This window comes from Hylobates moloch, unplaced genomic scaffold (assembly GCF_009828535.3).
Source record: "Hylobates moloch isolate HMO894 unplaced genomic scaffold, HMol_V3 SCAFFOLD_15, whole genome shotgun sequence".
Lineage (NCBI taxonomy): Eukaryota > Metazoa > Chordata > Mammalia > Primates > Hylobatidae > Hylobates > Hylobates moloch.
Genome location: NW_026652290.1, coordinates 96,241,422 through 96,265,010, shown reverse-complemented (window position 1 = coordinate 96,265,010; position 23,589 = coordinate 96,241,422). Strand labels below are relative to the sequence as shown.

Sequence of the window (23,589 nt, the reverse complement as noted above, 5' to 3'; positions counted from 1 at the left end):
CCTGGCCGGCAAATTTTAGATTTTATAATGTTATGTGCATTTTACTGCAACTAAATTTTAGGAAAACCAACAGGCTACCGGCAGATGAGACGAGGCCTCCGGCTGAAATTCCAGCCTCTGCTTTAGTACCTGGGCGGTGGGGAGGCTTGCAGGACCCTGAGGAGGGGTCCGGGTGGCGGGGGGGCCTGGGGGACAGGGACAGGGGCAATCTCTCTGTCTGACCCTGGCATACCCGGGCACATGGCCCTGCAAGGGTGGGGGCTCCAGACCGCCGAGTACCTGGAAAATGCTGGCCCCGTACGGCGTCCTCCAGGCGTTGAGCAGGTTGTCCTTCCCAGTGCTCACAAACCACCGTCCTTGGGGAAGGAGAGCAGCAAGGTTCAAGGAGGGGGCACTAAAGGGAGACCAGGGCTGCAGGGGGAAGTGGGGCGGTTTGGGTCTGGCCTCTCCCTTTTCCTTTTTTTTTTCCTAGAAAGGGTCTTGCTGTGTCACCCAGGCTGGAGTGCAGTGGTACAATCATAGCTCACTGCAGCCTCGACCACCTGGGCTCAAGCGCTCCTCCCACCCAGCCTCCCAAGTAGCTGGGACCACAGGTGTCTACCACCATGCCCACCTAACATTTTTATTTTTTGCTGGGGGCGGTGGCTCACACCTGTAATCCCAGCACTTTGAGAGGCCGAGGCAGCCAGGTCACTTGAGGTCAGGAGTTTGAGATCAGCCTGGCCAAAATGGTAAAACCCCTTCTCTATTAAAAATACAAAAATCAGCTGGGCATTGTGGCAGGCACCTGTAACTCCAGCTACTTGGGAGGCTGAGGCTTGAGAATCGCTTGAACCCAGGACGCAGAGGTTGCAGTGAGCCGAGATCATGCCACTGCACTCCAGCCTGGGCAGCAAAGTGAGACTCCTCTCAAAAAAAAAAAAAATTATTTTTTGTAGAGTTGGGATCTCACTATGCTGCCCAGGCTGGTCTCAAACTCCTGGCCTCAAGTGATCCTCCCACCTTGGTCTCCTAAAGTGCTGGGATTACAGGTGTGAGCCACTGTGCCCAGCCCAGGTTTTTGTTTGTTTTTTGGTATAAGATATCCCATGTACTATTTAGGATATACTTACACTAACGAATGATTTTTTTTTAAGAGACAGGGTCTCACTGTATTGCCCAGGCTGGAGGGCAGTGATGTGATCATAGCTCCCTACAGCCTCAAAGTCCTGGGCTCAAGCAATCCTCCTGCCTCAAGCCTCCCTAGTAGCTGGGACTACAGGTGTGACCCACCATACCAGGCTGCTTTATTTTTTTTTTGTAGAGAAAGTCTTGCTATGTTGCCCAGGCTGGTCTTGAACTCCTGGTCTCGGGTGATCCTTCTGCCTCAGCCTCCCAAGTAGCTGAAACTACACGCATCAGCTACTGTGCCTGGCTTAAATTTATTTTTTTTTATTTATTATTTTTTTTTTTTTGAGATAGAGTCTCACTCTTGTCTCCCAGGCTGGAGTACAGTGGCATGATCTTGGCTCACTGCAACCTCCACCTCCTGGGTTCAAGCAATTCTCCTGCCTCAACCTCCCAAGTAGCTGGGGTTATAGGCGCCCGCCACCATGCCCGGCTAATTTTTGTACTTTTAATAGACTCAGGGTTTCACCACGTTCACCAGGCTGGTCTCAAACTCCTGACCTCAGGTGATCTGCCTGCCTTGGCCTCCCAAAGTGTTGGGATGACAGGCGTGAGCTACCACACCCAGCCTTAAATTTGAATCTCAGATAAGTCATCAATAATTTTCAGGACAGGTATATCCCAAATACCTCATTATTTGGTTTTTAGTATAAGTATATCCCACACACCATTTGGGATATACTTGTACTAACGATTTGCTTTTGAGTATATAAAACTTAGTATATAAATAACATTATTTGTTATTTATCTAAGATTCAGATTGAATAGGCACCCTGGGTTTTGTTGGGGTTTTGAGGGCGTGCCACCCCGTCCCGGAAGACATACCGCAGGAGGCAAACTTCAGGGACAGCACGCAGCTCTCGTGGAGGTGCAGCTGGTATTTCTCCGGCTTGAGGACATGCAAGATCTCCACGTTGCTACTCTCCATTCCGACCGCCAGCCAGTCCTGGTTAGGGCAGTGGCCCAGGGAGAAAATCTGGGGGTAAAGAGGGAAGAGATGGGGTCATGAGCCCCCCTTTGTTTTGTGTTGAGATGGGGTCTCACTCCGTCACCTAGGCTGGAGTGGCACAATCATGGCTCACTGCAGCCTTGACCTCCAGGGCTCAAGAGATCCTCCTGCCTCAGCCCCAGAAGCTGGGACTACAGGCACGCACCATCACACTGGATAATTTTTTTTTTTTTTTTTTTTTGAGACGAGTCTCACTGTGTCACCCAGCCTGGAGTGCAATGGCGCAGTCTCAGCTCACTGCAGCCTCTGCCTCCCAGGTTCAAGGGATTCTCCTGCCTCAGCCTCCCAAGTAGCTGGAATTACAGGTGCCTGCTAGTACGCCCGAGTAATTTTTGTATTTTTAGTAAAGACGGAGTTTCACCATGTTGGCCAGGCTGGTCTCAAACTGCTAACCTCAAGTGATCTGCCTGCCTCGGCCTCCCAAAGTGCTGCGATTACAGGTGTGAGCCACCATGTCCAGCCTACAAGCCCCTTTGGATATTGGGGGGTGCCCAGCACCATCAGGGGTTGGGGGGTGGAGTCCAACATTCTCCCTCTTCAGCCTCCCCCCCAGAGAAAGGCAGCTGGCCCAGGACTGGGAACACAGCAGACAAATGCATGTTGAATCATTAATATTAATCAGAATTACACAGAACCCTAGGGCCGCACATCCATTATCTGCTCTGAGCGCACAACAGCACAGGGAGGAGGGAGAGAGGAGGGAGGAGGGAGAGAGGAGGGAGGAGGGAGGGAGGAGGGAGAGAGGAGGGAGGAGGGAGAGAGGAGGGAGGAGGGACAGAGAAGGGAACAGCCAGGCAAGGACAATCACTCCCCTTAAGCAGATGGTGGAAGCTGAGGCAGTGTCCCCTCAAGGCCACAGAGCAAGACTATGAAAGACCAGGCCTTGGCCGGGCTCTGTGGCTCAGGCCTGTAATCCCAGCACTTTGGGAGGCCAAGGCAGGCGGATCATCTGAGGTCAGGAGTTCATGACCAGCCTGGCCAACATGACGAAAACCCATCTCTACTAAAAATGCAAAAATTAGCTGGGCGTGATTGCAGGCACCTGTAATCCCAGCTACTCAGGAGGCTGAGGCAGGAGAATCGCTTGAACTTGGGAGGTGGAGGTTGCAGTGACCTGAGATTGCACCACTGCACTCCAGCCTGGGTGACACAGCAAGATTCTGTCTCAAAAAAAAAAAAAAAAAAAAAAAAAAGAAAACAAAAATAAGACGGACTGACCAGGCCTGGTAGACAGAACTTCTCACTCTTAGCTCGAAATGTTCCCCATTTTATTTTTTTGAGACAGGGTCTCACTCTGTCGCCTAGGCTGGGGTGCAGTGGTGCGATCATGACCCACTGCAGCCTCAACCTCCTCCCAGGCTCAAGTGAACCTCCCGCCTCAGCCTCACAAGTAGCTGGGATCACAGGTGCATGCCACCATGCCTTATTTATTTTTTGAGACGGAGTCTCGCACTTTCACCCAGGCTGGAGTGCAGTGGCGCGATCTTGGCTCACTGCAAGCTCTGCCTCCCAGGTTCATGCCATTCTCCTGCCTCAGCCTCCTGAGTAGCTGGGACTACACACGCCCGCCACCACGCCCGGTTAGTTTTTTGTATTTTTAGTGGAGACAGGGTTTGACCATATTAACCAGGATGGTCTCGATCTCCTCACCTCGTGATCCGCCCACCTTGGCCTCCCAAAGTGCTAGGATTACAGGTGTGAGCCACGGCGCCTAGCCCACTGTGCCTTATTTTTAATGTTTTTTTGTAGGGACAAGGTCTCACTATGTTGCCCAGGCTGATCTCAATCTCCTACGGTCAAGCAATCCTCCTGCCTCAGCCTCCCAAAGTTCTGGGATTACAGGCGTCAACCACTGAGCCTGGGCTGGAACGTTCCCCATTTGCAATACTGCTTTTCGGTTTTATTATTATTATTATTTTATTATTTTTGAGACAGAGTTTCGCTCTTCTTGCCCAGGCTGGAGTACAATGGCATGATCTCAGCTCACTGCAACCTCTGCCTCCCAGGTTCAAGTGATTCTCTTGCCTCAGCCTCCCAAGCAGCTGGGATTACAGGCATGCACCAGCACGCCCAGCTAATTTTGTATTTTCAGTAGAGACGGAGTTTCTCCATATTGGTCAGCTGGTCTCGAATTCCCAACCTCAAGTGATCCACCCACCTCAGCCTCCCAAAGTGCTGCGATTACAGGCATCAGTCACTGAGCCTGTAGTCCAAGACCAGCCTGGACAACACAGTGAAACCCTGTCTCTACCAACAAAGACAAAAATTAGCCGGGCATGGTGGTGCATGCCAGTAGTCCCAGCTGCTCAGGTGGCTGAGGCACGAGAATCATTTGAACCTCGGAGGCGGAGGTCGCAGTGAGCTGAGATCACAACACTGCATCCCTATCTCAAAAAAAAAAAAAAAAAAAAAAGGAGGAGGAGGAGCTTGGGAGTTAGGAGTTAGCTCCTCTTAGGTTTCAAAGAGGAGGGGCAAATGAGATGGGTCTTGAGGGATGAATAGGAGTTTGCTAATTACAGAAAGAAGAGAAAGGCATTTCAGCCACAGGGAACAAATGTGCAGAGGTCTCAGAGCTGTCCCAGAGTATGGTGTGCATGAGAACAGCCCATGGAAACTCTGAATGACAGAACAAGGAGCTCACAGCTGCCCCCAAAGCAGTGAGAGGCAGGATCTGGGGTCACAGTGCCTGAAGATTCACTCTCTTTGCTCAGCCCTGAGGAGCCCCCAGCTCTGTCCAGCCTGTTCACCATGTCCTTCAGCTTAGGCTCCACCTTCAGTGGGGACCTCTCCATGCCCAGCTCCTCCGACATCAACCTGCACTCTGTCCTCCTGGCCAGTAGCTCCCCCGTGGCGAATCCTTGGTGGGGAAGTGTGTGTCCCGCACGCTCAGCTGGGTCCAGAGATTAAAGGCCAGGAGAAGAACCCAGCTACGCGAGGAAAGGCACATATAAGGGTATGGCTGGACAAAAGCAGGTGGGGAAGATGATCTGGGGGTCTCAGTAGCCCCACAGCTTCCTATGAATCAGCTCTTTTGTGTTCCCCTACGTCTTTAGAGAGTTAAAGGGGAAGCCTGTGGATGTGTCTGGGGGACAAGAAAGATGGACACCACAGCAGATGGGAGTCCTGTCCTGCCTCTGGAAGTGGGCACCTCACAAGGAGAGGAAGGGACGCTGGATTCCTGGAGCTTCCATTCCCCTCCCGCCAGAACCGAACAGCACCTGGGAGCTGAAGTCATGCTGCTGCAGCTGGCGGCCCTCCCGTAGGTCCCAGCAGCGCACCGTGTTGTCCAGGCCCCCTGTCCAGAGCCGAGTGCCGTAATCGGAAATATCAATGCAGCTGGCGCCGTCCGTGTGGCCCTGGAACTGCCTGGAGGAGGAAGGGCCCAGGCATCCATCCTGGAATTCGAGCTGCCCCAGCATCCTCCCAGGTCACACTCCTCCACTCCCCCTGCACCGAGAGCAGCCGGGGGCCTGCCCAAGGTCCAAGCGCACCTGCCACCCACCTGACCATAGTCTGATTCTGCAGGTCCCAGACCACGATGTTGCCATCGCTGCAGCAGGAGAAGCAAACCTTGGCGTCAGGGCTGACGGCCAGGGCGTAGCAGGCTGGGGCTGAGGAGGTCAGCTCGGCCTTGATACGGGGGGTGGGCGCCGCCAGGTCCCAAATGGACAAGGTGCTGGCCTCACCACCCACGATCAGACTCCGGCCGTCCGGCAGCAACTTGCAGGAGCGAATGTAGTTGTCTCGGTTCTGGGGTTAGGGAGAGAAGCAGGGGCTGGGGGTTGGTCCCAGGTGAGGTCTCTAGAAGCCTAGCTCAATGTGGGGGTCCCTGGAGCCCAACGTAGCCTCATCCTGATTAGCCTGCAAGCCCTACCCTGATTGGCTGGTGAGCCCCGCCCCTTTGACCTGCAAACACTGCCCCATCTGACTATAAGCTCCATCCTTTACCTATAAGCCCCACCCATGGTTGGCCTGCAAACCGTCCCGATTGTCTTGCAAGTCCAATTCTGATTGGCCAATGAGCCCCACCCCTTTGGCCTGCAAGCCTTGTCCCATGTGACTACGAGCTCCGCCCTTCACCTGTAGCTCCGCCCTTCACCTGTAGCGCCACCCACAGCCAGCCTGCAAACACCGCCCATTTGAACATAAGCTCCACCCCTCACCGGTGACTCCCGCCCACTGTCCCACCCCGCCCTCACCAGGCAGTCGAGCTGGGCCACAGGCGTCTTGGCCCCAGGCTGGCCCACGTCCCACACCTTCACACAGCCCTTGCCGCCTGTGTACACGTGCTGCGTGGAGCCGCTGATGGTGACCGCGCAGACCACCTCGCCGTGTGCCAGCGTGTGCAGCTGCCGGGCGTGCCGCGGGATGCCCGCACCTACCAGTGCGTCCGACGGGAAGGGCACCGGCTGCATCTGCCCGTCCGCAGATACGTGGAAGGAGTAGGCCCTGGAGAGAAAGACGGGGCATGACCCAGCCCTGGGCACCACGCCCCCGCACCCGCACCTGGGAGGGCAGGGAGACGCCTTTGTCCTGCCTGGCACCCTCTGATGTTTTATTTTTTGTTTTGTTTTTTGAGAGGGAGTCTCGCCGTGTCGCCCAGGCTGGAGTGCAGTGGCCCCATCTCGGCTCACTGCAACCTCTGCCTCCTGGGTTCAAGCGATTCTCTTGCCTCAGGCTCCCCAGTAGCTGGGATTGCAGGCATGCATCACCACGCCCGGCTAAGTTTTTTTTGTATTTTTAGTAGAGACGAGGTTTCATCATATTGGCCAGGCTTGTTTTGAACTCCTAACTTCAAGTGATCTGCCCGCCTCGGCCTCCCAAAGTGCTAGGATTATAGGCGTGAGCCACCATGCCCAGCCTGATGCGTTTTTTTGTTTTTTGAGATGGAGTCCCGCTCTGTCACCCAGGCTGGAGGGCAGTGGCACGATCTGGGCTCACTGCAAACTCTGCTTCCCGGGTTCAAGCGATTCTCCTGCCTCAGCCTCCCAAGGAGCTGGGATTACAGGCGCCCGCCACCACGCCTGGCTAATTTTTTTGTATTTTTAGTAGAGACGGGGTTTCACCATGTTGGTCAGGCTGGTCTCAAACTCCTGACCTCAAATGATCTGCCCACCTCGGCCTCCCAAAATGCTGGGATTACAGGCATGAGCCACTGGGCCCGGCCTCTGATGCATTTTTTAGAGTAATTTTCTCTGTTATTATTTTGTAGAGATAAGGTCTTGCTATGTTGCCCAGGCTGGTCTCAAACTCCTGGCTTCAAATGATCCTCCCGCCTTGGCCTCCCAAAGCACTGGGATTACAGGAGTGAGCCATGGTGCTCGGCCTCTGATTTAGGAAAAAGGCAGGACAACATGGTCAAAGGTGATATGGGACAGTCAGCGGGTGGCACAAATACACAGGGAGTCTAGGTCGTGGTGTGGCGCATGGTAAACAAGCGCTTAATAAATGTTCATTCAACCGAGGACCCGCAAAGACACCTTGAGTGTTCCAGACCAGCTAGAGGGTGCTGTCCTAGGAGCCCTGGCCACCTGTGACCAATTAAAACACTTAAACGAACTAAAATTACATAAACATTTTCAGACCGGCACGGTGGCTCACACCTGGCATCCCAGCACGTTGAGAGACCGAGGTGGGTGGATCATTTGAGGTCAGGAGTTCAAAACCAGCCTGGCCAACATGGTGAAACCCTGTCTCTACTAAAAATACAAAAATTAGTCGGCGGTGCTGCGCGCCTGTAATCCCAGCTACTCAGGAGGCTAGAGCAGGAGAATCGCTTGAACCCGGGAGGTGGAGGTTGCAGTGAGCTGAGACCTCACCACTGTACTCCAGCCTGGGGGACAGAGCGAAACTTCGTCTCAGAAAACAAAACAAAACAAAAATTTTCAGCTCCTCAGTTGCACTGGTCACATTTCAAGTACTGAAAGCCACACCCAGCTGGTGGCGACCGGGTTGGCCAGCAGTGGGTCTAGAACTTCCATCACTGCAGAAAATTCTGTGGACACTGGGGCCTGATCTCCTCTGGTGGAGCCGTCCTGGACGACGCAGGGTGCTAAGCAGCATCCCTGGCCTCCACACTCCAGGCCAGGGACGTCTCCTCCCCCAGCTGTGACAACCACACGTGTCCCCCGACATCGCCCAGTGTCCCCTGGGGGGTCAGAGTCTACTTCTATGGAGAGCCAGTGGAACTCTGAGTAGCTTACACAAGAGATTTTCTTTTTTTCTTTCCTTTTTTTTTTTTTTTTTTTTTTTGAGACTGAGTCTCACTCTATCGCCTAGGCTGGAGTGTAATGGCACAGTCTCAGCTCACTGCAACCTCCACCTCCCGGGTTCAAGTGATTCTCTTGCCTCAGCCTCCTGAGTAGCTGGGATTACAGGTGCCTGCCACCACGTCCGGCCAATTTGTATATTTTTAGTAGAGACAGGGTTTTGCCATGTTGGCCAGGCTGGTCTTAAACTCCTGACCTCAAGTGACCCACCTGCCTCAGCCTTCCAAAGTGCTGGGATTACAGGAGTGAACCACCGTGCCCAGCCCACACAAGAGACTTCCTAGAAGGGAAGCAGGGAGACCCCAACCACACAGGGTAAGACCTCAGAGGAGGCAGGGGGCTGGCCCGGGTCCCCAGGCAGGGAGCCCTACCCTGGTACTCACGGCTTTCCCCCAGGGATGCTGGGTAGGGAGGAAGAGACGGATGACCCTCGGAGATGGGGATGAGACTCAAATGCCATCTGTCAGAATGCCAGAGGGGATGTCAGCGAGGCAGGTGACTCCAACCCACCTCTGTGCCACCCCATGCCCACCTGCCATTCCCCTCTCTGTTTATCAGCCCCTCCCCAAGGAAGCAGAGATGCCTTCTCTCTGCCTGTCACACTACAGATGGGAGGGCTGAGGTTTTCACTTGAGTGCACCAACCCCAAAATCTCTGTCCAGGAAATCCTAGAACTCCAGGGTTCCAAGGACCCTGAAGGGTTCTCCATCCAATGCCCAGACTGGCTCTAGGACAGGGGTCTCCAAACTCCAGTCCCCCGGGACAAATCTGGTCCACTGCCTCTTTTTGTAAACAGCGTCCCGAGGCCAAGGCCCTACTGCCCCTTTTCTTTTTTTTTTTTTTGAGACAGAGTCTCACTGTCGCCCAGGCTGGAGTGCAGTGGCGCGATCTCGGCTCACTGCAGGCTCTGCCCCCTGGGGTTCACGCCATTCTCCTGCCTCAGCCTCTCGAGTAGCTGGGACTACAGGCACCCGCCACCTCGCCCGGCTAATTTTTTGTATTTTTAGTGGAGATGGGGTTTCACCGTGTTAGTTAGGGTGGTCTCGATCTCCTGACCTCGTGATCCGCCCGCCTCGGCCTCCCAAAGTGCTGGGATTACAGGCATGAGCCACCGCGCCCGGCCTTCTACTGCCCCTTTCCATGCAGCTTAATCGCCGTTCCACTTTTCCACAATCACAAGTCCTGCTTTGTATTAAGCTTGTGGGACTACTGAGACCCCCTGATCGTCTTCCCATGTTGAGCCAGGGCTCCCTTCCCTTTCTGCACTCCCTTGTCTCTCCTTGTATAGATGGTTTCTCCTCCCAGTCCCCAGCCCCCGGGCCCTGCTGACACCTCCTGCCCCCACCTAAGGACTCACCATCGGGGAGCGTCCATACACCACAGAGCTGCTGACCTGGGGGGACAGGTGGAGGCTGACGTAGGAGCTGGGCACGGAGAGGTCTCCGTTGAGGGTGCTGTGGGAGCCCAGGCTGAAGGACGTGGTGAAGGGACTGGACAGAGTCAGGGGGCTCCTCAGGGCTGAGATGGAAGAGTCGGGGACAGGTTTTGACGCCCTGGACCCAGATCCCGCCTCCCACTGCCTTGGGAGCTCCCTGGCCTTTCATTCAGAGTTTCCATGTGCTGGTCCCACATTGGCCATAGCCTGGGACACCTCCAGACCTCTGCACTATCATTCCTCTGGTGGACACGACTTCCTTTTTTTTTTTTTGAGACGGAGTCTCGCTCTGTCGCCCAGGCTGGAGTGCAATGGCATGATCTCGGCTCACTGCAAGCTCCGCCTCCCGGGTTCACGTCATTCTCCTGCCTCAGCCTCCCAAGTAGCTGGGACTACAGGCACCTGCCACCACGCCCGGCTAACTTTTTCGTATTTTTAGTAGAGACGGGGTTTCACTGTGTTAGCCAGGATGGTCTCGATCTTCTGACCTCATGATCCGCCAGCCTCGGCCTCCTAAAGTGCTGGGATTACAGGCGTGAGCCACCGCGCCCAGCTTTTTTTTTTTTTTTTTTTGAGATGGAATCTTGCTCTGTTGCCAGGCTGGAGTTCAGTGGCACGATCTCGGCTCACTGAAACCTCTGCCTCCTGGGTTCAAGCAATTCTGCTGCCTCAACCTCCTGAGTAGCTAGGACTATGGCCATTCTCCTTCTTTTAACTGGCAAACTCCTATCCATCCTTCAAAACCCAGGCCTGCTAAGCACGGCGGCTCACGCCTGTAATCCCAGCACTTTGGGAGGCCGAGGTGGGCGGATCACCTGAGGTCAGGAGTTCAAGACCAGCCTGACCAACATGGTGAAACCTGGTCTCTACTAAAAATACAAAAATTAGCTGGGCGTGTTGGCGCATGCCTGTAATTCCAGCTACTCAGGAGGCTGGGGTAGGTGAATTGCTTGAACCCGGGAGCGGGAGGTTGCAGTGAGCTGAGATCACGCCATTGCACTCCAGCCCGGGCAACAAGAGTGAAACTCTGTCTCAAAAGAAAAAAAAGAAAAAGCAAAAAAACCCAGGCCCAATGTCCATTAACATCTCAGAAACATCCTTTTTTTTTTTTTTTTTTTTTTTTTTTGAGACGGAGTCTTGCTCTATCGCCCAGGCTGGAGTGCAGTGGCGCGATCTTGGCTCACTGCAAGCTCCGCCTCATGGGTTCACGCCATTCTCCTGCCTCAGCCTCCCGAGTAGCTGGGACTACAGGTGCCCGCCACCACGCCCGGCTAATTTTTTTTGTTGTTGTTGTTTGAGACGGAGTCTCGCTCTGTCGCCCAGGCTGGAGTGCAGTGGCGCAATCTCGGCTCACTGCAAGCTCCGCCTCCCGGGTTCACGCCATTCTCCTGCCTCAGCCTCTCCGAGTAGCTGGGACTACAGGCGCCCGCCACCACACCCGGCTAACTTTTTTTTTTGTATTTTTAGTAGAGACGGAGTTTCACCGTGGTCTCGATCTCTTGACCTCGTGATCTGCCCGCCTTGGCCTCCCAAAGTGCTGGGATTACAAGCGTGAGCCACCGCGCCCGGCCAGCCTGGCTAATTTTTTTGTATTTTTAGTAGAGATGGGGTTTCACCGTGTTAGCCAGGATGGTCCTGATCCCCTGACCTCGTGATCCGCCCGCCTCAGCCTCCCAAAGTGCTGGGATTACAGGCGTGAGTCACCGTGCCCAGCCTCAGAAACATCCTTGAGCCTCCCCATTGCCAATCTCCAGCCTTGCCCATCTTGGGTACCTGGCTTGGTACCAGCCCTGACTATACAGGGCTGTGAGTTTTGGGGTCTGGGTCTCGTCCCTTTGTGCCACCTGGGAGTTCCTTGAGGGCAGGTTTCAAGGCCAGCTTCTTTCAGGGGCCCCAGAACCAGCCCAGGGTCTGACCATAAGGCAGAAAACATGAGCACTGTCATTCCCCAGATTACTGATGGGGAAACTGAGGCTCAGAGAGGTTGGGTCACTTACCCAAGGTCACCCAGCTGGTGAATGCCCAAGCCTGGTCTGAAACCCAAGCCTGTCTGGCCCCGAAGACTGTCTTTCCAGTGCACTAGGCTGAAACCCCCGACTAAGCCACTTCCGCTCTCCAGGCCTCAGTTTCCATACCCGCCGAGCTGAGACAATGAGGAACTGCCCAGAGGGAGGCAGCATCTAACTTGAAGTCACAGAAAGGGCCAAGGCAATGAACACCAAGCCTGGAATCCCAGCCTTCTGCCTCTCCAGCCCCTTTTCCTAGATCTCCCCAGAGATGAGGTCTGCCCCGGACAGGCACCAACAGGCAAGGTGCTCACCAATGCTGTCCGTGGAAGGCGCTGGCTTGGCAGCGAGCTGGCAGAGGTGACTGGCTGAGCTGGGCCCGGGGGTGGACGCGTCCTGGGGCGGGGAGGAGTCACAGGACTTGGAGGCAGGAGTGCTGGTGGGAAGGTCATTCTGCAGAGAAAGGACAGGACTGAACGCCACCAGGCACGGGTGTCTTGTGGCCCAACAATCTGATCAGAAACTGGGGGGGGGGGGGGGGGGCAGTCGCGGTCTCACGCCTGTAATCCCAGCACTTTGGGAGGCCCAGGCACGCGGATCACCTGAGGTCAGGAGTTAGAAATCAGCCTGGCCAACATGGTAAAACCCCATCTCTACTAAAAATACAAAAAAAGATTAGCCAGGGGTGGTGGCGCGTGCCTGTGATCCCAGCTACTTGGGAGGCTGAGGCAGGAGAATGGCGTGAACCTGGGAGGTGGAGATTGCAGTGAGCCGACATCACGCCACTACACTCCAGCCTGGGAGACACAGGGAGACTCCGTCTCAAAAAAAAAAAAAAGAAAAAAGACTGTCTCAAAACAACAACAACAGGCCAGGCATGGTGGCTCACGCCTGTAATCCCAGCACTTTGGGAGGCCGAGGCCGGTGGATGACTTGAGGTCAGGAGTTTGAGGCCAGCCTGGCGAACATGGTGAAACCCTGTCTCTACTAAAAATACAAAATTAGCTGCACGTGGCGGCGCATGCCTGTAATTCCACCGACTTGGGAGGCTAAGGCAGGAGAATTGCTTGAACCCGGGAGGCAGAGGTTGCAGTGAGCCGAGAGCACACCATTGCACTCTAGCCTGGGCAACAAGAGCAAAACTCCAACAAAAAAAAAAAAAAAAAAAAAAAAGGCAACAAAGTTACAAAGTTATAGGCTGTCAAGATTTGCAATTTTTTTTTTTAATACAGGGTCTAGCTCTCAAAACTAACATGATCAGACAGGCACTGTGGCTCACGCCTGTAATCCCAGCACTTTGGGAGGCCAAGGCGGGCGGATCACCCGAGATCAAGAGATCTAGACCATCCTGGCTAACACGGTGAAACCTCATCTCTACTAAAAATACAAAAAATTAGCCAGGCATGGTGGCACGCGCCTGTAGTCCCAGCTACCCACTACCCAGGAGGCTGAGGCAGGAGAATCTCTTTTTTTTTTTTGAGACAGAGTCTGGCTCTGTCCCCCAGGCTGGAGTGCAGTGGCACCATCTCGGCTCACTGCAAGCTCCGCCTCCTGGGTTCACTCCATTCTCCTGCCTCAGCCTCCCCAGTAGCTGGGACTACAGGCGCCCGCCACCACGCCCTGCTAATTTTTTTGTATTTTTTTTTTTTAGTAGAGACAGAGTTTCACTATGTTGGCCAGGATGGTCTCGAACTCCTGACCTTGTGATCCGCCCACCTCGGCCTCCCAAAGTGCTAGGATTACAGGCTTGAGCCACCGCGCCCGGCCAGAGGCAGGAGAATCTCTTGAACCTGGGAGGCAGTGGTTGCAGTGAGCCGAGATCGGGCCACTGCACTCCAGCCTGGGTGACAGAGCAAGACTCCATCTCCAAAATGAAAAACAAACAAACAAAAGGCATGATCATAGCTGACGGCAGCCTCAACCTCTCACGCTCAAGTGATCCTCCCAACTCAGCCTCCCAAGTAGCTGGCACTACAGGCACACGCCTCCGTGCCCAGCTAACTTTTTAAATTTTTCATACAGACAAGGTCTGTGTTGCCCAGGCTAGTCTCCAACTCCTGCTGTGGAGTGATGGTCCTGCCTTGGCCTCCCAAAGCCCTGGGATGACAGGGATGAGCCACAGCACCCAGCCACTGTTGAGATTCTTGAATGACAAGGAATTAGAAACTCCGGGATGGGCTCGCGGAGAGGCAGACCCCACAGCGGCATATTCCCAGGTGAAGGAAGAGCGCCTAGCACACAGTGCCATCCTCCTTGTGCCCCCCAAGAGAGGGAGGTGTCACCCAGAGCTGTCCCTCCCCAAGGGGAGCTCTGAGGAAAGCAGCAGCTGGACCTCCATCTAGGGGCAGGCTCTGTTATCTCTATTTCATGTCATCGCCTCCCCTGCCTCCCAAGAAACTTTGCATCCTTGTCTTGCGTCTGTCTCGGCTTCCCGTGACACCATCGCACAAACGGTGACAGCCGCGCAGCACTGGCACCCGCGAGAGGGTGGATGGGACAACTGTGGGGTCAGGGAGGACCCCTGAGGGCTCCTCCAATACAATGGAGCTGCCCCATCCCCTGGTGAGCTTTTTCCTGCAGTGGGAGGAGGGCACTTAAGATGGAATGGGAGCCCCAACCTCTGGCGGTTGCCATGGTAACCTGCCAGGAGGGGAGGCCTTGAAACCGGGAGGGGAGGCCTAGAAACCGACATACTCTCCCCTGGTAAGTGCAGGGGAGGGGTCTGGAGAAGATTTAGGGTGAGGGGAGCCGCAAAAGGAGCTGAATTTCGAATGCCCTGGGGGTGCTTTTAGATGGCTCACATGCCTGGCATTAAACTCCAGGAGGTCCAACTGGAAAGTTGTTCCTGTATTAATTATCTTTCCTTCCGGGGACAACATCTCAGCTTGGGGCCGGTGTGTCTCTAAGCGCCTCTGGAAGGGCTCAACACATGCAGGCCTAGGTCCAGCCTAGGGGGCTGGGCTTTCACTATGTTTATTTCCATGGGATTTCCTATTGATTGCAAGAGAGAGACCTGCTTTCCATGTAAGGTAGTGAACTGCCTTTTAAAATTTATCTACAAAGCTTCTTTTACAAAGTTGCCTTTTAATATTTACTGAGGTTCAGCAAAGTCACTCCAAGCAGGAGGTTAAAAAAAAAAAAAAACACAAGAGAGGGTGGACAACGCCAGCCTGGCTGATTTCTCGTCACTGCCCTCGGCGTCCGGGGTAGTGTCTGTTTCCAGGCCCCCAGGATGAATAACGTGAGTTTCAGGGCCCTCCCCTCCTCCTTACCAGGATGAGCTCCTTGGCTCTAGGGAGCGGTGAGCCAAGGCTAGAAGCCAAGGAGGCCGGACTGTCCACCAGGTCCCGACGGGCAGGAACGCAGATGGGTACCTTTCCGCAGGGGGTGGTAGCCGGGCTGGGGGGCTCTGAGGGTTGGTCCTGGGTTCGAGGAGGTGACGTTGAGCGGAGTTGAAATGAAAGGGAAAGAAGAGTCCCTCTCTATCCTCCCCCCGACTCGCACCCCAATCTCTAGAATGGGTACCCACGACCCACCATGGGAAGATTATGAAACCTCCTGCTGCCTCAGTTTACTCGTCTGTAAAATGTGTTTTGTTTTGTTTTTTTTTTTTTTTGAGTCTCGCTCTGTCACCCAGGCTGGAGTACAGTGGCTCACTGCAACCTCCGCCTCCTGGGTTCAAGCAAGCACATCCAGCTAATTTTTTTTGTATTTTTAGTAGAGACAAGGTTTCACCATGTTGGTCAAGCTGGTCTCAAACTCCTGACCTCAAGTGATCCATCCGCTTCGGCCTCCCAAAGTGCTGGGATTACAGGTGTGAGCCACCACGCCTGGCCTGTAAAATGGGTTTAATGATAGGCTCTACTCCATAAGCACCCATAGCAAGGACTATATAAGGGCTTGGTTTTATTTTCCCATTGAACAGATGGGGAAAAGTGAGGCCAGGGAAGGGGGTGTCACTGCCCACAAATCACTCAGTGAGCCCGGGCTTGAAGTCACTCCCTGTGCAAGGAGAGGAAGTCGGCCAGAAGTGTCCTGGAGTCCCCGACGCTTCCTCGCCCCATCCCAGCTGTCCCACAGAGTGGGGAAGCAGGATCCCCACTACCTCTGGGTCCTCCCATTCCAGAAAACCCACCCCTTGCTCTGTGCCCAGAGTAGGGGAAGAGGTTGGACTCCTAGACTCACCTCGTCCACCACCAGATTGTAGTCACTCTTGTCTTCGTCGCTTTCCTGGGGGCAGACGGGGGAGAGAGCTCATCGTGGTCATGCCCCTGCCTCCGTGCCCCCTATCCGCTCTGCAGGAGTTGGGGGCATGAGCCCAGCCAGCCCCGGGGCATGACTGGGATTCTCAGACCACTGTGCCCGTTTGCTCAGAGCAGAAGGGAAGGCTGCATGTGCCCACATCCGGGAAAGACGGGGGGAGGCGGGGCAGGTGGGCACCTTGTGGAGAGGACGTTGAAGGATGTGGACTACATGAGTGCCCTGTGTGACTCCTGGCCCTCTCAGGCCTCAGTTTACCCCTCTGCATAGTGAGGGGAGAGCCAGAGACCAGCAATCATCCTTACCGCCTTCCTCAATCTCACCCCGCAAAGCCAAGCAGTCTCTCAGGCATGTCTCTCACCCATCTCTCTGGCCATTTCCACCCACTATCCCACAGCCCTAGGACAGACCTCATACCCTCCCAATCCCTTCCTGGGGCTCCTGGCCTCCAGCCTTGCCCCTCCAGGCAACCCTCCAAGCTGGCCCCAGACAGATTTTCCTAAGACCTATCCCCACCTCTGCTCTGCAACCCTCTATGGCTCCCCATTGCCTTGGAAGAAAGACCAAGCTCTAACTCTATTCACTGATGCAGACAACACTATCCTGGGTACCGTGGCAGGGAGCGGGGTGGGATGGGACCCCACTGACATGTTGGGCTTGAGGGCAACCTCTGGGTGGGCTGGAAACGAAAGTAAGAAAAAAGGTCGCAACCTGGAAAACAAAATCCGCCCAGTGGGTGGGTCCTCCTAGACTCCCCTCCCATGCCCAGTTTTCTTCTTTAAATGAAAATTTGTTGTGTCCGGGTGCAGTGGCTCATGCCTGTAATCCTGGCACTTTGGGAGACCAAGGCAGGTGGATCACCTGTGGTCAGGAGTTTGAGACCAGCCTGGCCAACACGGTGAAATCCGATCTCTACTAAAAATACAAAAATTAGCCAGGTGTGGTGGCGTGTGCCTGTAGTCCCAGCTACTGGGTAGGCTGAGGCAGGAGAATCGCTTGAATGCGGGAGGCGGAGGGTGCAGTGAGCCGAGATCGTGCCATTGCACTCTAGACTGGGCGACAGAACGAGACTCCGTCTCAATAAATAAATAAATAAAATTCATTGCCAAAAAAAAAAAAAAAAAAGCTATTAGGTAAAAAGGAAGATTTAAGGCTTCTCTGAGAAACAGCAATATTGGCCCACACTGAGCCTGCCAGTCTCCGGGGATCAAGTTGCAGCTGCCCCTGTAGGTGGGAGAAGGGGCTCCCCAGCTGGCCACAGCCCCATTCCCCACATTCAGCCTGGCCCCTGGGATGCTGGAGTGGGAAACTACAAGTGTGCAGCCGTCTGGCAATGAGGGGAGGTCCCAGCCTCTAGGAGGTGGTCAGGGAAGGCTTCCTGTAGGAGGTGGCACTTTGTTTCTTGACGGAAAAACGGGTTTCTAAAACGTGTGTTCTAGGGAAAGAAAACAGCTGGAGCAAAAGCTAGAGGGTGGGAAAATGGCTGTACGGCCAAGAGGCTGCAGAGACTTCAAGCAACTGGAGTTAAGCCCTTGCATTACAGGATCTCCTCTGACTGGTCAGTACTCTGAGTAGTAGGGAGCTATGGCAGGTTCTGGAGTGAGAGAATCATGGCCAGAGCTGGGCTCTGGAAGGCTCTGAGGGGCCAGACTGGTCTGGGCCATGCATGCCCACCCCAGTCCTGCACCTGCCCCCACTCACATAAGGTCCTGACAGCTCCTTCTCATCTGCTCTCTGCTTCCCACCACCACCAGGGCCACTCGGTCGCTCCTCCTCCAGGAGACTGTCAGGGGGCGAGGGAGATGCACTCTGCGGAGAGACAAAGGCCGGGGGAGACAGGGTCAGGACCCCGGGCTCCTAGATTGCACTGTGATCCAGCTGAGACTGAGGGTCCCCCACCATCATTAGGGTCTGGGCCTCAAGCTTCCCATCTGGGAAATGGGAGCTTCCAAGGACTGACTCAGTGCTAAGGTTTGGTTTTCTCTTCTGTTTTGTTTTGTTTTTGACGGAGTCTTGCTCGGTTGCCCAGGCTGGAGTGCAGGGGAGCCATCTCGGCCCACTGAGACCCCCGCCTCCCGGGTTCAAGCAATTCTCCTGCCTCAGCCTCCCCAGTAGCTGGGATTACAGGGGCCCACCACCACGCCCAGCTAATTTTTGTATTTTTAGTAGAGACAGGGTTTTGCCATGTTGGCCAGGCCTGTCTCAAACTCCTGACCTCAGGTGATCCACCTGCCTCGGCCTCCCAAAGTGCTGGGATTACAGGCGTGAGGCACCGCAACCAGCGCCTTACTTCTTCTGCAACCTCTCTGACGTCTATAATTATTTCAAAATTAAACCATTTTGGTCGGGCGCAGTGGCTCACGCCTGTAATCCCAGCACTTTGGGAGGCTGGGGCGGGCGGATCACAAGGTCAGGAGATCGAGACCATCCTGGCTAACACGGTGAAACCCCGTCTCTACTAAAAATACAAAAAAAAAAAAAAAAAAAAAATTAGCCGGGCATGGTGGCGGGCACTTACAGTCCCAGCTACTTGGGAGACTGAGGCAGGAGAATCACTTGAACCCAGGAGGCAGAGCTTGCAATGAGTGGAGATCGCACCACTGCACTCCAGCCTGGGCGACAGGGCGAGACTCAGTCTCAAAAAAAAAAAAAAAAAATTAAACCATTTTTTGAAAAACAGACACAGCTCACATGACATTTCTGTTGGGCACCTACAGATATTGCTGAAAGGATGATGGCTACACAAACGGAAGTGAGGATGGGAAGAAGGGTCCAAGGTCATGCATCCATTTATTTAATTACCCGAAAAAAGCTGGAGGTTGAAATTTTTTTTTTCTTTTGAGATGGAGTCTTGCTCTGTCACCCAGGCTGGAGTGCAGTGGCGCAATCTCGGCTCACTGCAACCTCCGCCTCCCAGGTTCACGCCATTCTTCTGCCTCAGCCTCCCGAGTAGCTGGGACTACAGGCACCCGCCACCACGCCCAGCTAATTTTGTATTTTTAGTAGAGACGTGGTTTCGCCATGTTGGCCAGGCTGGTCTCGAACTCCTGACCTCAAGTGATCCACCTGCCTTGGCCTCCCAAAGTGCTGAGATTATAGGTGTGAGCCACTGCGCCCGGCCATGATTGAAAATTTTAAACACTACAGCCTTGCGGGCATCTCCCACACAGAAAGGCCTCAGGAAACTGGGCTATGGATCTTGTTTTTTGTTGTTGTTGTTGCTTTTTTTTTTTTTTTTTGAGACGGAGTCTCGCTCTGTCGCCCAGGCTGGAGTGCAGTGGTGCGATCTCGGCTCACTGCAAGCTCCACCTCCCAGGTTCACGCCATTCTCCTGCCTCAGCCTCTCGGAGTAGCTGGGACTACAGGCGCCCGCCACCACGCCCAGCTAATTTTTTGTGTTTTTAGTAGAGACGGGGTTTCACTGTGGTCTCGATCTCCTGACCTCATGATCCACCCGCCTCGGCCTCCCAAAGTGCTGGGATTACAAGCGTGAGCCACCGCGCCTGGCCAATTGCTGTTTGTTTTTTGAGACAGAGTCTCACACTGTCGCACAAGCTGGAATGCGGTGGTGCAATCTCGGCTCACTGCAACCTCTGTCTCCCAGGTCCAAGTGATTCTCCTGCCTTGGCCTCCCGAGTAGCTGGGATTACAGGCACCCGCCACCACATTCGGCTAATTTTTGAATTTTTAGTAGAGATGGAGTTTTGCCATGTTGGCCAGGCTGGTTTTGAACTCCTGGCCTCAAGTGATCTGCCCACCTTGGCCTCCCAAAGTGCTGGGATTACAGGCCCGCACCTGGCCTGGTTTTTTTTCGTTCTTTCTTTCTCCTTCCTCCCTCCCTCCCTCCCTCCCTCCCTCCCTCTCTCTCTCTCTCTCTCTCTCTTTCTTTCTTTTTCTTTTTGAGACAGGGTCTTACTCTGTCACCCAGGCTGGAGTGCAGTGGCACGATCATAGCTCCCTGCAGCCTTGGCCTTCTGGGCTCAAGCGATCCTCCCACCTCAGCCTCCCGAGTAGCTGACACAACAGGCATGGACCACCACACCCAGCTAACTTTTTGTATTTTTCTGTAGAGACGGGGTTTTGCCATGTTGCTCAGGCTGGTCTCAAACTCCTGGCCTCAAATGATTCTCCTACCTCTGCCTACCAACGTGCTGGGATCAAAGGCGTGAGCCACCACGCTCAGCCCAGGTCTCATTCTGAGGCCCTCATCAGCTCAGAACCAGCGTCGGCCTCCCAAGAATATAAAGAGAGTCCCAGGATGCCACTCACTTACCCTGCTGGGGGCTCTCTCCACTGGCAGATTGGGAATGAGATAAAGAGAAAGAAGGAGAAAGAATGAGGCGTTTGTATCCATGGCGCCAGAGAGTACAGCCCTCCACAGTTTATAAGGCCCCCGCCCCCACCACCCCACTCAGTCTCTCTATCCTTCCAACACCCTTGCAAGTGGTGGATTATCCCTCCGCTGCATTCAGATCAATGCCCAGAGAGGGATAGTGACTCGCCTCAAGACACACAGCCCATTGGGGGTGATGCTGAACCCCAGGGCCTTGCAGCCGCTGTCGTTCATCCCCTCACACTTTAAGAATTGGGGTCTTGCTCTGTTGCCCAGGCTGGAGTGCAGTGGCCCCGTCACAGTTCACTGCAGCCTCGACCTCCTGGGCTCAAGTGATTGTCCCATCTCAGCCTCCCGAGTAGCTGGGACTCCAGGGGCATGCCACCATACTTGGCATTTATTTATTTATTTATTTATTTATGAATGAGACAGAGTCTCGCTCAGTCGCCCAGGCTGGACTCAGCTCACTGCAACCTCCGCCTCCCAGGTTCAAGCAATTCTCTTGCCTCAGCTTCCCAAGTAGCTGAGATTACAGGCACCCACCACCATGCCCAGCTAATTTTTGTATTTTTAGTAGAGACAAGGTTTCACCACGTTGACCAGGCTGGTCTCAAACTCCTGACCTCAGGTGATCTGCCTGCCTCGGTCTCCCAGAGTGCTGGGATTACAGGCGTGAACCACCGTGCCCAGCTATTTTTATTTATTTATTTAATTTTTTGAGACGGAGTCTCACTCTCTCACTCAGGCTGGAGTACAGTGGCACAATCTTGGCTCACTGCAACCTCTGCCTCCCAGGTTCAAGCGATTCTCCTGCCTCAGCCTCCTGAGTAGCTGAAATTACAGGCAGCCGCCATCACTCCCGCCTAATTTTTTTTTTTGTATTTTTAGTAGAGATGGGGTTTTCCCATGTTGGCCAGGCTGCTCTCGAACTCCTGGCCTCGGGTGATGCAGCCACCTCAGCCTCCCAAAGTGCTGGGATTACAGGCATAAGCCACCATGCCCAGCCTATGCTTGACTAATTTTTAAATTTTTCATAGAGATGGCATCTTGCTATGTTGCTCGGGCTGGCCTCTAACTCCCGGCCTCAAGTGATCCTCCCACCTCAGCCTCCTAAGTAGCTGGGAATACAGGTATGCACCACCACACCCAGCAAATTTTTAAATTTTTGTAGAGATGGGGTCTCGCTCTGTTGCCCAGGCTGGTCATGAACTCCTGGGCTCAAGCGATCCTCCCGCCTCGGCCTCCCAAATTGTCGGGATTATAGGCACGAGCCACTTCATCCCCTCACACTGATGTGTTTGCTGCCCTGGCCTTCCAGTCCTCCTCCCCAGCCCCGTCCCCCCAGCCAATGCCACCCCACGCTGCCCACTCACCTCTGGACCCCTCGGCCTCCACGCCCGCACGGTCCTCCTTGACAACCGCGGCCAGCTGAGCCTGGGCAGCCAGGGCTCCGGACAGGGCAAGCAGCCCCGTAGCACTGCCGCCCACCAGCCCGGCTGGGCGGGGGGTGAGGGGCACAGGGGGTGCGTGGTGGGACAGCGGCTGGAGCTGCTGCTGCTAGAAAGGAGGGAGGATGGGCCGGGGCCGGGGGGTGTGGCGGGAGCCCAGCGGTCCCCAGCCCAAGAGGCAGACACAGGGAAAGGACCTAAGCACAGCGTGTGCCTCTGGGGTTCCCAGGACCTCCGGAGCCGAGGCCCACATACCACCCCCAGCTTTAACACCTCCTGGGTGGGTGCCAGGGACCTGGGAGTGGGCGTCTCCCCATGGCGGGGCAGGGGCTGGAGATACTCACCCCGATGAGGCTGTTCAGCTCCCCCACGGTGACCTGCTTGGCGCGTTCTACGGCCTGGAGCACCTGCTGCTGATGCTGGCGGGTGGGAAGGATCAGGTCGAGGGTACGCTGAGCCCCTGCTCACGCTAGCGGTGCCCTTGGGGGCCTGACCTCCACCCGCCACCCTCTTATCTTTGCCCCGGTAATCTCCACTTCTCTTTAATCTTTTCCCCCTCACTCTCTCCCTTTCCTTTTGGAATTCTGAAATAAGCACACGGAGAAAGAAACCAAACCTAAGTGCAGGTAGAATAATTACAAATCAGGCCGGGCGCAGTGGCTTACACCTGGAATCCCAGCACTTTGGAAGGCTGAGGTGGGCGGATCACCTGAGGCCAGGAGTTCGAGACCAGCCTGGCCAACATGGTGAAACCCCCGTCTCTATTAAAAATACAAAAAGTAGCCAGGCATGGTGGTGGCGGGCACCTGTAATCCCAGCTGCTCAGCAGGCTGAGGCAGGAAAATTGCTTGAACCTGGGGGGTGGAGGCTGCAGTGAGCTGAGATCGTGCCAATGCATTCCAGCCTGGGTGACAGAGCGAGACTCCGTCTCAAGAAAAAAAAAAAAATTACAAATCAGTTGGGCATCGAAGACATTTGGGGCTGGATCGTTCTCTGGGGCGGGGCCGTTCCGGGCACTGCAAGGAGCTGAGCAGCATCCCCGACCTCCACCCACTCCATGCCAGGGGCACCCCCAGTTGTGACAACCACAGACGTCTCCTGGTGGTGAAACTACCCCCAGGAAAAAAAAAAAACCACTGTAATAAATCAGCACCATGGACCCTCCTCCTAGGTTAAGGAACAGAAAGTACCAGACTCCAGGAGCCCGTACACTCCCTGCCATCGGAACACCCTCCCTTCTCCACCTTCATGACAATAATTTCTTTGTTTTTCTGTATAATTCTGCCTCCTACGATCGCCTTCCTAAACCTGCGTGGATTTGTCCGTTTTCAACTATGTTGTGGGCTCATTCTCTGTGTTCTCTTTGGCATCTGGCCTCTCAGTATCACATTTTAAGCTTCTTCCATGATGTGGTGGGTGGCGGCAGCATATTCAGCTTTCAGAGCTGTGGGACTCTGCTGCGAGAAAATGTTATATCTGGACCGGGCGCGGTGGCTCACGCCTGTAATCACAGCACTTTGGGAGGCCAAGGCAGGCGGATCACTTGAGGTCAGGAGTTCAAGACCAGCCTGGCCAACATGGTGAAACCCCGTCTCTACTAAAAATACAAAAAAATTAGCCAGACGTGGTGGCGGGTGCCTGTAATACCAGCTACTCATGAGG

The 23,589-nt window shown here is 54.5% G+C and overlaps 2 protein-coding genes across 3 annotated transcripts in view; both read right to left on the bottom strand.

Moving 5' to 3' along the window:
- Window positions 1-23,589, bottom strand: part of ZNF77 (zinc finger protein 77) — a 263,032-nt gene that overhangs the window by 72,479 nt on the left and 166,964 nt on the right. The window lies entirely within an intron of this gene.
- Window positions 58-23,589, bottom strand: part of TLE2 (TLE family member 2, transcriptional corepressor) — a 58,058-nt gene continuing 34,526 nt past the window's right edge. The window contains exons 3-16 of the mRNA XM_058428766.1: window positions 22,272-22,387; window positions 21,853-22,036; window positions 20,420-20,439; window positions 17,848-17,955; window positions 16,072-16,116; window positions 15,159-15,308; window positions 12,201-12,339; window positions 9,803-9,963; window positions 8,829-8,905; window positions 6,376-6,625; window positions 5,679-5,926; window positions 5,395-5,542; window positions 1,993-2,143; window positions 58-356 (exon numbers count right to left, since the gene is read on the bottom strand). Of these exons, the coding sequence (XP_058284749.1) occupies window positions 58-356; window positions 1,993-2,143; window positions 5,395-5,542; window positions 5,679-5,926; window positions 6,376-6,625; window positions 8,829-8,905; window positions 9,803-9,963; window positions 12,201-12,339; window positions 15,159-15,308; window positions 16,072-16,116; window positions 17,848-17,955; window positions 20,420-20,439; window positions 21,853-22,036; window positions 22,272-22,387 (2,096 nt within the window). The remainder of the gene's footprint in view (window positions 357-1,992; window positions 2,144-5,394; window positions 5,543-5,678; window positions 5,927-6,375; window positions 6,626-8,828; window positions 8,906-9,802; window positions 9,964-12,200; window positions 12,340-15,158; window positions 15,309-16,071; window positions 16,117-17,847; window positions 17,956-20,419; window positions 20,440-21,852; window positions 22,037-22,271; window positions 22,388-23,589) is intronic.